Here is a 16,408-nt window from a genome sequence, read left to right on the forward strand (position 1 = left end):
TCCTGACAACAGATAGTGAACAAGTCCACTCCTAACCCTATAGTTCAACAGGGTTGCCATATTGAACGCCTCTGTTCAACACCATATCGGGAAAACGGCGGCACATAAATTTGTGAAACTCAGTATTTAAGTTCAAGATAAGAAGCGGGAGAAACTACGCTGCAAATTATTTTTATAAACTAAAGGGGACGGGGGATTTGGTTTGTACAGAATCAGAGGTAAACTACGGACATAAAAAAACTTCAGCATTGAAATGTGAGGCAAATTGGGGGAGAAAATAGACAAATAATAATGTTTATGGGCTCGAGGTGTGAGGGATGCATTTAATTGCATTTAATAAATTTCTCCATGGCGTGGTACTACTCTGCTGTCGTATCGTAACGTTCTCAACCATAATACAAATAAATCACTCTATTAATGTTAAAAGAAAGAAATCATACACGTAGGTTAATCACATAACACTCAGACCTCTGCAGTGATATGAAGGCAGCAAATAAATACTGTAGATAACTCTTCGTTACAGAAGTGAGCTGCCGGTGGTTACCAGAGCGAGGGACTACATGAAACTCATACCAGAGCAACACAGAAGCATGAAAATGAAGGAAGGCTATTCCCGCTGTTGTACTTCCTCCCTACGAATGTAGTTATGAGAAAGGAAATGTTATTTTAATAACTCGTGGGCAAAAATGCCTCAACCTTTTCACTTATCTTTCACAATGCATTACAAAGTACAGTATAATATTCATTATTCACGAGGAATTACGTGTGTCTCAGAGGGGGTGTGTTCATTCCTTGTAGGTCCATAAAAGCAATACTGCTTTCTTAACATGGAATGAGCTATAGCATGTTTTCTCTCATAAACTCGCTATTTTGCGCGCAGGCTGTTATGAAGAGACTTTTAATTTTTGTAAATGTATTTCATTAATTGAAGATGGCACTTTCCAAGCCTATTACTGATTGGTCAGATGACTTTGTATTGTTGAAAATGGTTATACGCATGCAACAGTCATGTCCGTCATCAAGTTATGATGTCGCATCATTAAGACATATCAAATTCAATAAAGTATTGAAGGCACCAAGTTCCTTTACTTCAAAAATCAAAAACAAACATTCCCGCCCAACAGCACCGCTCTCAATAACCTGAGATGTTCAATACAAGATCATGAAAAGTGAAATGCAGAAGTGAAAACAATGCGTCTCAATTGAGGTTAAGCACTGGAGTAAAAATACAACACATCTCGAATTCGTGGAATCATTCACGGATATTGCATTCTCGTTCATAACGAAAATCAGTAATCAGGCAAGTACGATTCTGGGTTACGTACATAGTACACCCAAAGAAGTACAGACATGATTTCAAGATTTAAATTCTTCTCACCGCTCAATGCAAGAATCTCCGTGAGATGGTGAGTCTCTTTGACATATACACCATCCTTGATATATTACACCCGTCCCTACACATAATGGCTCCGGCATGATATCTACAGGGCGTTAACGGGTTGGAATAAAACAAAATAGGCGCTTAACTAGACTTTGCTTAAAGGCATACAGGGTAGGAGACGGATCATACCTAATTACAATGAGAACACATTCGGGTTAAAGTTTAGATTAATACAAGTGGTTTATTAGGCCTTAATGATGATGATGGTAATGACACATTTATATACAAATGAATTACATGGATTATTATCAATTGTTGTTGTTTGTTATCGACTTTTAGTCGTATGTGATGGATCCGAGTATTATCTATCGCAGCGCGATCCATTATGACGAGATTCGAACGGAAAAACACTTATCATAGACACTGAGGCTATGTGATATCATTAACCAATAGGATTAATATGCATGCAACGAGTCTGAGCAATCCCTATACTAAACACACAACTATTCCCCAACGAAGTATCAAGAAGGAACTCATAAAAATGTGGAACAAACGCCCGGGTTTGAACCGACCCTCACTTGTATACAATTCACCACCCCGATGGTCAGCACCATCGGCAACTCAATTATAATCACAACAAGATACATAAACACTTAGAGAACACCAATTATATACAGTAAACACGCGAGACATCCAGCCTTCGGTTGAGCATTGGGGTACCAATGCCGCTGTCGGGAACTGAACTGACACCCCTTTGGATGGAAGTGGGACTCTGAAAACCCTAAGCTACATTATACTCAAGTGTGTAATGACAGTAAACTAACAAGTACTGGTAACAATCGCCGTGTCATTTATTAGCGACTACATCATTCTGGCGTGTTGAATATTTCCATTATTAGGCGACTCTTCCGGCCCTAGTTCTCTTTAACTCACGGCTCCCCCTTATACGAGCGGACGAGCGTACAAAAAAAACCAACACTTCTCCTCACTAGGTCAACTGCCCCAACCCCTGCACGGCGGGTGGTCAATGGCCTCGGCCTTCACAGGCATAACGCCCTTTCTTAACAAACACCCCATCTCGGGGATCGTTCACTAATAAACTGAGCTTCATTCTTCATTAAGCAAATTACATCGGCTCTCAATACTTCACTTCAATTCAACACACACATTCGTTTACAATGTCATGATCCCGCGACGCGACACCGGTTTCTATGATACCAATACTTGCATGATTACCATAATTACAATTTATTATTATTATTGTTATTATTATTATTATCATTATTATTGGGTTCATTATTACACTATCTCCCTACACGACTTACCTGGAAATTAGACCATACTGCGTGATCATAATTAACTTCCTCGTAATAACGGTGTAATTAATCCATATCTAAATTGTGATTTCTGATAAAATTGTCACACGGTAATACAATTATGAATTAAATATTCCTCACTTTGCACTTAAATTGTGATAAGCTTGCCAATTAAAATTGTACAATTCCTATCTAAATATATGTCAGTGGAGGCCTGTGGTGTCAGTTCCGAAGTCATATCTCGTAGTTCTGGGTGCTCACGAAATAAAATTACACTATTTACCAGCCATGCATTATCAACGCTGGACTAACTACAGCCTAACTTGAATTACTCTGAATTACTAAAAATTGGTTTCCTGACGCATCAATAATTACAAGTTTCCCCAAATAAAATGATTAAATCAATCTACTACTGCATGTAAACTTATCGTATTACTCCTTTATTTACAATTGATTGCTCAGACGTGTTACTAATTAAATAAAGTAAATAGAAGCTACGTGTATCATGGTAGCACATCTACATTACTGAAGTTACAATCTCTAACATTATAGCGTCAGGTAATGATAACTGTTCCCCGCCCAATCTGATCACGTCATATTAAATATGATTAATACTCATCTCCATCACTTGATGACCCGTTGTCAGCTCAGGAAGTCCATTGCTGGTTTAGTGCTGACCCATAGGCACCAAAGCAGTTACTGGAGGCACCATTCTTCTTTCCAACCGGGAGTCCATTGTTCTAGGTTGACGAAACCGCTGGCAGTATTCCTGAGGCACACAATACGTCACTATTTATTCCAAGATTTGTTTAGTTACATTCAGTGTGAACGTCCAGCCACGATATCGGACCTCACTCCGCAATCCGCGGTTCAGTATCGGATTCCGCGTACCTTTGTTACTACTCGACACAGTAGCGCCGTGGTAATAATAATAATATTACTACAAATTATATTAAATGTTTGCGACACGTCCCTGATCTTTAAAGTCTAGACACTAGCATCGCGTCTATCCAATCTCTGCAATATTTACGCACAGTACGCGATTTCACTTGTAAATTAAATTTAAATTCACTCAAACAAAAGATCGCTGGAAGCTCGACTGCACATAGCTTCGCCGTCTGTAAGCCACGAGTCCCGACTGACTCTTGTCCCTTCCTGCAGTAGTTTTTACTAGGGAGCGATACCCCTTCCACTAATTTGCGTAGCGCCTATTCCCGGCGTACTCGAGGTATAATAGTATGGGTAGTCGGTGACCAGTATCTAGTTGGTGCGATTGAGACATAACCACTCAATTATCCTTCGGTGAATCTATTTAAATTAATTAAAATATGTTCTGCTTCCCCTACCACACGGGGTGAAGTCCCTCCGTCGAGGACGTGTCATGAGACTAACCAGATGGCCCCAGTACTTTTCCACGCAGAAACAACACAGTATTCTTTCTTCGGCTGAAAGTTATCACGGAAGAGGACATTAAACACTCTAAATAAATGTCCCAGTAACATTCATCCCTTTTAAATCGGGAGACGACCCCCTAATATGAGTTTTATTAATTTTCTGGATCGTAGGTAATTAAGTTGGCCAGTCCGATTCCAAGATGGCTCCTATATTCCGTTTCGAAAAAGTTAGTTTCCCTTCATTCTGTGAGTCTTGAGGAGGGATGTCTTCTCTCGAGTGATGTCACAGGGAATCCCCATTCGTAACCCCTCCCGGGTCTAAGTTGGCTTGGCTTCATCTGCAGGGCCCCCGCTACACAAAAGATAATACTGCGCAATAAGTCGCAGACAAAGAAATCTCGTAGAATAATTTTAAAATACACAATTTATCTATCTCAATGGTATGAATATTAATTAGTTTCGGTATGACCTCTATTAATGATATGAATATTAATCATTTTCAGCGTTTTTTCCCTTTAATAGCATTGCGTGCGTAATTACGGAGATCGATATCAACCTAAGGTCCTTGGATCATGCCCCTGTCGGGTTCAATATATGCGGTGCTCTTAGATTCTAGCCTCTTTCCCTTAGTGCATGTTCGTAACAAACATGCAGTGATCAACATAATAATAATAATAATAATAATAATAATAATGAGAAAATAATAATTGAAGTCCATTGATCCTCCTGTTGTCGTAAATATAAAAGATCCAATTTCCTTTGTCATATAATCTCAATTCAGCAAGACTATTCCCTTGAACTTATACATAACCTTCACGCAATCCCTTCGAACTTTCACAGCACAGGCTAACCTTAATTTCAATATGTCGCAACTAAACAAATTGAAACAATCACGTGGTTGAGTAAACGGCTCGTTAACAAGAATAATAAAGTCGATTACAGATGACATGTCAAAATCAGAGGCGAAGGTTAGAATTTAAAAATGTGAAGAACTATGGAATTCTTTTGAAGAAGTACAAATGAAAATAGAGGAAACAGAGATCACTGATGAAATAGCAACACTAAAATTTGAAGAGGAATGTGAGGGAGAGCGAGAGCTATTTGAATCTATTTATTTCTGGACAGTTACACATCTGCAAACGATAATAGATGAACCAGAGAATGTTCAAAATATTTTGCTAGCTCAAATGAACACGGCAGCAAACAACGCCATTCATCAACAGGAAAGTCCACAAAATCATAACAGAAGAATACATAAATTACCAGAAATTAAATTACCGGAATTCAACGGCGAATTCACAAAATGGTTGCTTTTTAAGAACAGTTTTGAGTCAACCATTCATAATGATACTCAACTAACAAATATTCAAAAATATCAGTATCTGATCTGTCCTCTGCAGGGCGAGGCATGCAAAGTCATTCAAGGTTTTACCATTTCAGAAGAAAACTACACAAGTGCTTGGAACTTGCTTGTAGATACATATGATAATCAAATGACGATAACTGAGACACATCTAGATGACCTTTTCAAGTTTCCTACAGTTTTTAAAGAGAACAAATCTGAATCACTCAGGCAATTACAATTTCATATTCAAACTCACATGGCTTCATTAAAAGCAATGAAACAACCTGTACAATATTGAGATACGTTGGTTATTCATCTAGCAAAGAAGCAGCTGGATTTCATTGAGCAGAGAGACTGGCAGGAAAGGGTGAAAGGCAACACTCCAGAAAAAATGCCAATGTTGGATGATTTCTTGAAATTTTTAACTGAACGTTCCCAATCATGTATGTTGTTAAACCACAACAAAACCAAGGCATTGAACACGAAGGCAAATCTGAAGGACAAACAACCTGGCAAGAAAGTTGTTATGACGATGACTCAGGCAAGCTGTAATCTGTGTGGTGGAAGTCACCCCATTTTTACATGTGAAGAATTACTTAAGCGATCAGTTGAAGACAGAAGAAAACTGCTCCAAGAAAAAGGACAGTGTCATAACTGTTTGAAACCAGGACATATCGCAGAGGATCAAAATGCAAGAAATGTGGACAAACACACTTTTACATGCTCAGGAATATGACAAACGGAAAGAAAATGTTAAAGAAAATCAAGTGCCCATAAACCTGTGTGTCGAATCTCAGCATTCACCTGCTTCCCTCAATGTGAGCTTCAACAATAATAAAGGTGTTTTAATTAATCCACCTATTCAATACTTTTATTTTTAGTTATAGTGGTTGTATAAATAGACTATAAGTTAAATGGGACATGTTTCGCCCTCAATTAAGGGCATCTTCAGCATAAAAACAATCATCAAAAGTACAACTAATATAAAAAGTGGAAGCTAAAAGTTTAGCCAGTTATTAAAATGCGGAATATAAAAAAGTGAAAAATGATACAATATATAAAGATGCTAATGGAAACACTGCCAATGATTAAACTATAATCTTGTCAGAGACTAAAACTTCTTCCATTAAAATTCCAATTAAAACAGTTCATTTAAAATATTAGTGGAATACCGAAGTGGTAATAATATAAAGCCAACGACATAAGGACGTGAGCACAAGCATAAGCATGATTGTCATAAATACAATATGTCCAAGGCCGCTGATGAAATTCGTGAGCATAAAGTGTGACAGTAGAATCAGTTGAAAAATTGTAAGTGGCCCTTAGCACCAGCAGGTAATATTATTGGTTGAAAACTTGCCAGGAAATGTCAGTAGATACTGAAATAGTGTTTTCTGTAAGAGAAGGAAAAAATGAATTAAGAAGTTGAATGTAAGGAGAGGATTCGGATTACATAAATTGAAATAGATGAGGACTTACATGTAGTTGAAAGTTATTTTTTATCTACTGTTGTGTTGGTTGCTGTCCTGTTGGCTCTGAGTCTCGTGTTGTAACTGTGCTGCAGAGGCAGCAGTGAACTCGGAGGGGAAGGAATAGGGGACTGTGGAAGGGAGGAGAGGATGGGTGGAGTTAATTGTGACGAGGCTGACAAAGGGGCGGAGTTAACCGTATTGCTGGAAGTAGGCCTAATGTCTGTAGGTATGGGAGGAGAATTAGAGTATGAAGAATGAAAAATATTAGGTATCCTAAATTTAAATTTAAACTGTTAATATCATTCATGATAATATTTGCAAACACAGTAATCTTAGAAATGGAAGTAGAAGAATGCACTAGATTGTTAAATTTTGTATTAGACAATAATTACTTCTCATTTAACAATAAAATTTATATACAGAATGGATTAGCAATGGGTGACTCAATATCGGGCATGCTTGCCGACATATTTATGGATTCAATCGAACACAATGAAATAATAGCAAAGATTAAAGGAACTGATTTATGGTTGAGATATGTAGATGATACGTTTGTAATCTAATAGTCAAGAAATCTTAAATAAGTTAAATGAAATTGAACCTAATTTGAAATTTACGAAAGAGGACGAAGTGTGTTTCTAGATGTAATGGTTACGCGTAATGTTAACACTTCTCATTTCCAAATATTTAGAAAACCAATACAATCATCTACAACTATAACCAATTTTTCTTTACACCCGAATTCACATAAACAAGCATCTTTTCACAGTCTGATTTATAGAACACTTAGAATCCCTCTATTTCCCAAGAATTTGAAGAAAGAATTAAATTATATTAGGTGCTTCGCTAAACAAAATGGCTTCAAAATTAAATGAATCAATAAAATTAAGAACAAGTTATCCACGAATCTGATAATAGAAAAAAAACAACATAAAAACTGAGTATGCTACATTCACTTTTAATAATCCAGCTATACACCAGATTACTAACGTATTCAAGAAACGTAATTTTAATATAGCTTTTAGAACTACCAATACTAACCAGTCCATATTCTTTAATCATAGAAAAGTTAATTATGATAAAAATCATTATTTGGGATCAGGGGTATACAGACTCAAATGTACTCAGTATAATTTTTCATATGTTGGACAGACTGGGAGAAGTTTTATGACAAGATACATGGGAACATGTCAACGCAGAAAAACATAGGAAATACTCGGCGATGAGTTTGCATATGAGAGAGACTGGTCACAGATTTGAATCCACAGAGAAAGACCTAGCGATAATTAGAAACATAGAAAAAGGGAGAATGCTGAACGAATTAGAAAGTTTATATATCTATTTAGAACAAATGTACAATAAGGAACACAATCTTAATTAAATCACGGACAGTAAAAGTATGTTACATGAATTAATGCCAAAATTATTAAAGTCAGTTAGTTTGAATACATTTAGGATACCTAATATTTTTCATTCTTCATACTCTAATTCTCCTCCCATACCTACAGACATTAGGCCTACTTCCAGCAATACGGTTGACTCCGCCCCTTTGTTAGCCTCGTCACAATTAACTCCACCCATCCTCTCCTCCCTTCCACACTCCCCTATTCCTTCCCCTCCGAGTTCACTGCTGCCTCTGCAGCACAGTTACAACACGAGACTCAGAGCCAACAGAAGGACAGCAACCAACACAACAGTAGATAAAAAATAACTTTCAACTACATGTAAGTCCTCATCTGTTTCAATTTATGATAGGAAAACTTAAAACGGTCCACCTTTTCAATACAAAAATGTTATAGTTTATTTATAACATGTATTTGCACTTGGAACTAGTTTCAACGCTGTTTTGCGTCATCATAAGCCAAAATGTGGGAAATAGGCCAGCATGTAGGCATTTATATTACACAAGGCGTTGCATTAAACAATACACATCTTACAAGGAGATAAAAACAGGGACGAATATAGAAACAAATGAATCGTTGAGAAAGCAAAAGTTATACATATTAAAAATAACCTTAACCACACATCTTGCAGTGCGAAAGTGTTCTTCTTGAATGATTCCTGAATATAAAACACACGCGCACATATTTCTGAAGAGCCAACAGGCAGGACAAAGTAAAGTGTAACCTTAAGAGTTCTTCTGAGAAGAGTTCATCATTTTTTCTATGTTCCGACTAACTAATGAAGTCTCCCTTGAGTTCCTGATAAACATACACAACAGGAAATTCTCCTTCACTCTCAACAATAGCTATAAAGACCAACGGTAAAATTTCATTTTAAATATTGTGCAGAGACGTGAAAGCATGATCTTGAACATGATATAACTCCTTCATATAACCCAATTTTTTACACAATGTGTTACATTAAATAATACACATCTTACGAGGAGATAAAAACAGGGACGAATGTAGAAAACATGCATCGTTGAGAAAGCAAAAGTTATACATATTAAAAATAAGCTTAACCACACAACTTGCAGTGCGAAAATATTTGCCTTGAATGATTCCTGAATACAAAACGCACGCGCACACACTTCTAAAGAGCCAGCAGGCAGGAAAAAGTAAGGTGAAACCTTAAGAGTTCTTCTGAGAAGAGTTCATCATTCTTTCTATGTTCCGACTAACTAATGAAGTCTCCCTTGAGTTCCTGATAAACATACACAACAGGAAATTCTCCTTAACTCTCAACAATAGCTATAAAAGACCAACGGTAAATTGTACTTTAAATACTGTGCAGAGATGTGGAAGCATGATCTTGAACATGATATAACTTCTTTATTTAACCACCTTTGAAAGTCTCTATATTACATAGCTTCATTAACACACCATTCTGTAGATGCACAAAATAATCTTGTAATCTTCACAGGTCCGGTATTCAGCTCGACAAGAATATAAAATAGGTATTAAGGAATACGTTGTTGAGAGTTTGGAGGTCGACTGTGCCAGTATTTGTGGTGTATTGTTGCAGCGTTACGTGTAGGGTGGGGGCAGGTTTCTATGATGTTTATTGCGGGACATGAGGCGGTAAAGCTATGGCGCGAGATGAAGAGGAACAGAGCGTGTTGGATAGTTTTGGTCTAGGGAGCGGCCATTGTTGGATTAGGAGGAGAGAGGGGAGGAGCGGTAGGGGAGGAGGAGTGGAAGGAGGGGAAGTATGGAGGGTGATGTGGTGAAAGTGTGTGGCGTGACAAAGTATTATGCATAATCTGAAAGACAGATCTGTTTTTCGGGATATTAATGTTTTTGAAAAATTCAATGAGAAAGTCGAATAGGATCTTTGGTTTCTCTGAGATATCATTTAAGTTTAGGTTGGGATTGAAATATTGGTCTAAATGAATATAGAGGTTTTCAGTGACGTCTAGGAAAGAACCTTTGTTTAGAATATCTAATACCTCAAGATCTTGATTTATTTCAGTGAAGTTGTGCTTAAATACTTTAATATGTAGGCCGACCGCGGAAAAACGGTTGTGTTTTATGGCATTGACATGTTCTGCATATCTGATTTTAAAGCTGCGTCCTGTTTGCCCTAGGTAAGAACTTTTGCAGTCTTGGCAAGAAAACCTATATACACCTAATTTTGAAAAAGGACTACTTTTATTTATTGATGAAGAGTTGTGTAGGATCTCTGTGCTTCTATTGTTAGTACGAAAGGCTATTTTAACGTTGTGTTTTTTAAAAACGTTAGTGACATTGTAAATTTCTTTATTGAAGGTAAATGTGGAAAACGTGGCAGTGCTAGTATTGTCTTTTATTAGGGTGGTTTTTGGGCGGTGTCTGAATTTATTGATTATTCTTTCAATAAAGGATTCATTATATCCATTGAATTTTGCTATAGAGCAAATGGTGTTCAATTCTTTATTTAAGTTTTTTCTTGACATCGGAATTTTGAATGCTCGGTCTACTAAGCTATTATATGTAGCCGCTTTGTGTGTTTGGGGGTGTAGTGAGTCATTTCTTATAGTAGTGGCCGTTTGAGTGGGCTTTCTATAGATACTATATGTGAACGAAGAGGGGTGCCTATTTATTGTTAGGTCTAGGAAGTTGATGGAGTTGTTTGTCTCTGATTCTAAGGTAAATTTAATGTCATGATCAATGTTATTAAGGTTTTTGAGGGTGGATGGCGCGTCTATGGAGCATTCATCTAGGATTATAAATGTGTCATCTATGTACCTAGCCCAGAATTGGATATTAGCAAATTTGATGTTATTGTCAATGGCGGTGTGCTCTAGGAAATCAAGGTAGATCTCTGCTAAAATTCCTGAGGCTGGTGAACCCATAGCCAAACCATCTTGTTTGTAAATGATCTTATCGAATGTGAAGTAGTTATTGTTAATTAGTAATCTTAATATGGTCATAAAGTCTTGAACTTCTAGTTTACTTAGTTGATTGTTAGCAAGTAAGTTCTTTTCGATGATCGGGAATAATGAGTTGGTGTTTATACTGGGATACATGTTGACTATATCAAAGGAGTGCATTGAATGATATGGTTGAAGCTTGAAACTGTTTAGTTTGTTCACTAATTCTACAGTGTTCCTGATGGATTTATTTGATGAGAATTTATAATGTTTATTAAGAAATTGTTGGATAAATTGAGATAATTTATATAAGGGGCTTGGTCTGTAGTTTATTATGGGTCGAATAGGGACACCGGTTTTGTGGATTTTGGGTAGTGCTTTAGCTGTTGGTAGGCCTGGGTTCATAGTAATTAACTTTTGTTTTTCTTGCTCAGTGAGGAGAAAAGATGTGCTCTTTAGAATTTGTTTGAATTGCCTTTGAATTGATTGTGTTGGGTCCTTCTTAACTATCGAAAAGGAGTCATTATCTAAGAAAGTTTTGGTTTTTTGAATGTAATCTGTTTTATCCATAATGACTGTTGTGTTGCCTTTGTCGGCCTTTGTAATGATGAGTGTCTTTGACTTTCTTTTTAAGATTGAGAATTTGTTTTCTTTCAGTGAGGGAGTCTTTGTTGATTTTGGTGATAGGGGTAGCAGTGCGATTTTTTGAGAAAAAACTTTTGTTTAATTGTTTTTTTACATCCATTCTGAGTTCGTCTTGTAGTTCATATGGCATTTTGCTGATAGCAACTTCTGATTCAACTACGAGTTTGGAGGCTGTAAGGGCCGAGTTGAAACAAGGCCAGTTGTGCTTTGGACCTTTCGAAAGAATTCTTATATCGTCCTCATCTAAGTTGGTGGTGGAAAGATTAATTACTGGTGGGTGGAATTGTTGATGAGTGTCATTAGTGAGGTTAGGCTTGCTGTTAGGTTTTGGAGGGGAGTTGCTGTGTTATACCTTATTTTTAAGTGCTACAAGTTTTTTCTCTAGTGTTATCTTTTTTGGACAAAATATTGAACAACTTGATTTGGACTTCGTCTTGAAAAAGATTCCACTGAGCATTTGAGAGTAAGGTGGCTGCCTCTAAGTGAGTTTCATATAAGCGATGATTTAAAAACGACTTTTTCTTATAGAGAAATTTTAGTTCATTTTCTAACCAAAGTTTGTTTGTCCTAACCTGAACATCTTGTTGATGGGGAGGAACAAAACGTTGTTTCGTGACGCTTTTAAAAAAATTAGGGGTTAAATTCTGTGTAATGCACTGTTTGATAAATGCTATATCCTTGCCTATTTTCCCAATTTTGATTTTTAAGCCCAAGTAATGATAGGCTAACGACTTTGCCTGGTTGGCTGCTTCATTTAAACCTAAGAATTTCATTTTTGTCCGTATTGAACTGAGAATGGATGATAGGAAAACTTAAAACGGTCCACCTTTTCAATACAAAAATGTTATAGTTTATTTATAACATGTATTTGCACTTGGAACTAGTTTCAACGCTGTTTTGAGTCATCAACCAAAATGTGGGAAATAGGGCAGCATGTAGGCATATATATTACACAAGGCGTTGCATTAAACAATACACATCTTACAAGGAGATAAAAACAGGGACGAATATAGAAACAAATGAATCGCTGAGAAAGCAAAAGTTATACATATTAAAAATAACCTTAACCACACATCTTGCAGTGCGAAAGTGTTCTTCTTGAATGATTCCTGAATATAAAACACATGCGCACACATTTCTGAAGAGCCAACAGGCAGGACAGAAATGTGTGCGTGCGTGTTTTGTATTCAGGAATCATTCAAGACGAATATTTTCGCACTACAAGACGTGTGGTTAAGGTTATTTTTAATATGTATAACTTTCCCTGTTTTTATCTCCTTGTAAGATGTGTATTGTTTAATTTCTCAGAAGAACTCTTAAGGTTTCACCTTACTTTTTCCTGCCTGCTGGCTCTTTAGAAGTGTGTGCACGTGCGTTTTGTATTCAGGAATCATTCAAGGCAAATATTTTCGCACTGCAAGTTGTGTGGTTAAGCTTATTTTTAATATGTATAACTTTTGCTTTCTCAACGATGCATGTTTTCTACATTCGTTCCTGTTTTTATCTCCTCGTAAGATGTGTATTATTTAATGTAACACTTGTGTAAAAAATTGGGTTATATGAAGGAGTTATATCATGTTCAAGATCATGCTTTCACGTCTCTGCAATTTTACCGTTGGTCTTTATAGCTATTGTTGAGAGTGAAGGAGAATTTCCTGTTGTGTATGTTTATCAGGAACTCAAGGGAGACTTCATTAGTTAGTCGGAACATAGAAAAAATGATGAACTCTTCTCAGAAGAACTCTTAAGGTTTCACTTTACTTTGTCCTGCCTGTTGGCTCTTCAGAAATGTGTGCGCGTGTGTTTTCTTTTCAGGAATCATTCAAGAAGAACACTTTCGCACTGCAAGATGTGTGGTTAAGGTTATTTTTAATATGTATAACTTTTGCTTTCTCAACGATTCATTTGTTTCTACATTCGTCCCTGTTTTTATCTCCTTGTAAGATGTGTATTGTTTAATGCAACGCCTTGTGTAATATAAATGCCTACATGCTGGCCTATTTCCCACATTTTGGCTGATGATGACGCAAAACAGCGTTGAAACTAGTTCCAAGTGCAAATACATGTTATAAATAAACTAACATTTTTGTATTGAAAAGGTGGACCGTTTTAAGTTTTCCTATCATCCATTCTCAGTTCAATACGGACAAAAATGAAATTCTTAGGTTTAAATATTTCAATTTATGTAATCCGAATCCTCTCCTTACATTCAACTTCTTAATTCTTCTTTTCCTTCTCTTACAGAAAACACTATTTCAGTATCTACTGACATTTTCTGGCAAGTTTTCAACCAATAATATTACCTACTGGTGCTAAGGGCCACTTACAATTTTTCAACTGATTCTACTGTCACACTTTATGCTCACGAATTTCATCAGCGGCCTTGGACATATTGTATTTATGACAATCATGCTTATGCTTGTGCTCACGTCCTTATGTCGTTGGCTTTATATTATTACCACTTTGGTATTCCACTAATATTTTAAATGAACTGTTTTAATTGGAATTTTAATGGAAGAAGTTTTAGTCTCTGACAAGATTATAGTTTAATCATTGGCAGTGTTTCCATTAGCATCTTTATATATTGTATCATTTTTCACTTTTTTATATTCCGCATTTTAATAACTGGCTAAACTTTTAGCTTCCACTTTTTATATTAGTTGTACTTTTGATGATTGTTTTTATGCTGAAGATGCCCTTAATTGAGGGCGAAACATGTCCCATTTAACTTATAGTCTATTTATACAACCACTATAACTAAAAATAAAAGTATTGAATAGGTGGATTAATTAAAACACCTTTATTATTGTTGAACTGTAAATTTTCAATACGGACCAAAAATGAGATTTATAACAAGTAATACAATGTGAGCTTGGAGAAAGGAATAACATCACAAATACTTTTGTCAACAGCTTTAATTGATGCGAAAGATGCTCACGGAAGAAGAATAACATGCCGAGCCTTATTGGATCCGGAATCTTAGTCGAATCTAATAAAGGAAGTCTGTAGAAGAAACTTGGTTTACTGAATGTCAAGACAAACACACAGATCATTGGAGTAGACTCTTCCAAAGTGGAAACAAAAAGGATTACGAGAGTACACCTCGCTTCAAGGAATGACGGATTTGCGGTGGAAGTAGAATTTCTAGTTTTGCCAACTCTAACAGGACAATTGCCACAGTTGGAGATCAAGATGGACAAGATTATTATTCCAAAGGATATTCGCTTGGCAGACCCCACATTCAACGAGCCTGGAGACATAGACATGTTAATTGGCGTAGGACTTTATTGGAAAATAGTCGTAGGTCTACCCAAGAATGAAGCTGAAGGAGAACCAGCTCTGCAAAACACCCGATTAGGCCGGATTATAGACGGTGAGGTTTTTGAGAACAAACAAGGATCAACAACATGCATGAAAATTAGCAATCAACAATGATCAGATCAGATGGAAAAAGTTTGGAAACAAGAAGCAATTCCGGAGATTCAACATTACACATCAGAAGAAAGAATATGTGAAAGACAGTTCACGGACACCGTTTCGAGAGATACAACAGGTAGAGTCATCGTAAGACTCCCTATTAAGCCAGATGTCATCCTCGGAGAATCAAGAATACACGCACTAAACAGACTAGAATCATTAGTCAAGAGATTAATGAGACACCCCGAACTCAAGATAGCTTATGCAGATTTCATGAATGAATATGAAAAACTAGGGCATATGAGCTTGATTGAAACAAACCAAAATCAAGATGTACCAAATTCATACTTCATACCCCATCAACCAGTGGTACGTCCAGATAGTGACACCACAAAGGTCAGAGTGGTATTTGATGCCTCGGCAAAAACATCACTCAATGACAAGCTCATGACAGGACCTAATTTACAGCGAGATCTTTTTCATATTGTACTTAGATTTCGCAGCCATAATTACGTCATGACGGCAGATGTGGAAAAGATGTTTTGGCAAATCCTCATCCATCCTGAAGATCGAGCATTACAGCAGATTTTGTGGAAAGAGGAATCTTCAGCTCCTGTGAGGATTTATCAGTTGAATACAGTAACATACGGAACAGACTCGGCACCTTATCATGCCATGAGATGCCTAAATGAATTGGCTACTCTTCATGAAAATGAATTTCCAGCAGCAGCAAAGGCTATTCGCGATGATTTTTATATGGATGACTGCTTAAGTGGAGCAGACATTCTAGAAGACGTGATCGGGCTACGGCGGCAAATACAAAATATACTCAAGAGTGGTGGAATGCATTTGAGGAAATGGATGTCCAACAGCAAAGAGATCTTGCAGGATTTGGAGAGCAAAAGCGACGAAAGGACTTTACTGGTTTTAAATAAAGGTGTGGCTAGAAAGACTCTTGGACTCCTCTGGGACTGAGCACAAGATTGCCTTCAGTTTCGAGTTGAGCTGGCAAAGCAGTCACTAAGATCCTAACAAGAAGTCGCCTTCAAAATCGCACAGATTTTTGATCCACTAGGACTCGTGGGTCCAGTACTGATCAAAGGGAAGTTGTTGATGCAACACTTATGGGTAGATGGATTTGAAT

The 16,408-nt window shown here is 36.9% G+C and overlaps 1 protein-coding gene across 3 annotated transcripts in view; it reads right to left on the reverse strand.

Moving 5' to 3' along the window:
• Window positions 1–16,408, reverse strand: part of LOC136883521 (sortilin-related receptor) — a 698,235-nt gene that overhangs the window by 68,327 nt on the left and 613,500 nt on the right. Inside the window, exon 28 of one of the 3 annotated variants that reach the window (XM_068229722.1) lies at window positions 1,116–3,466. The exons of the other annotated variants lie outside the window; for them this stretch is intronic. Coding sequence (XP_068085823.1) covers window positions 3,438–3,466 — 29 coding nt within the window. The 3' untranslated portion in view covers window positions 1,116–3,437. Of the gene's footprint in view, window positions 1–1,115; window positions 3,467–16,408 lie in introns of those variants that run through there. 3 annotated transcript variants of the gene reach the window in all.

Source organism: Anabrus simplex, chromosome 11 (genome assembly GCF_040414725.1).
Source record: "Anabrus simplex isolate iqAnaSimp1 chromosome 11, ASM4041472v1, whole genome shotgun sequence".
Classification (NCBI taxonomy): domain Eukaryota; kingdom Metazoa; phylum Arthropoda; class Insecta; order Orthoptera; family Tettigoniidae; genus Anabrus; species Anabrus simplex.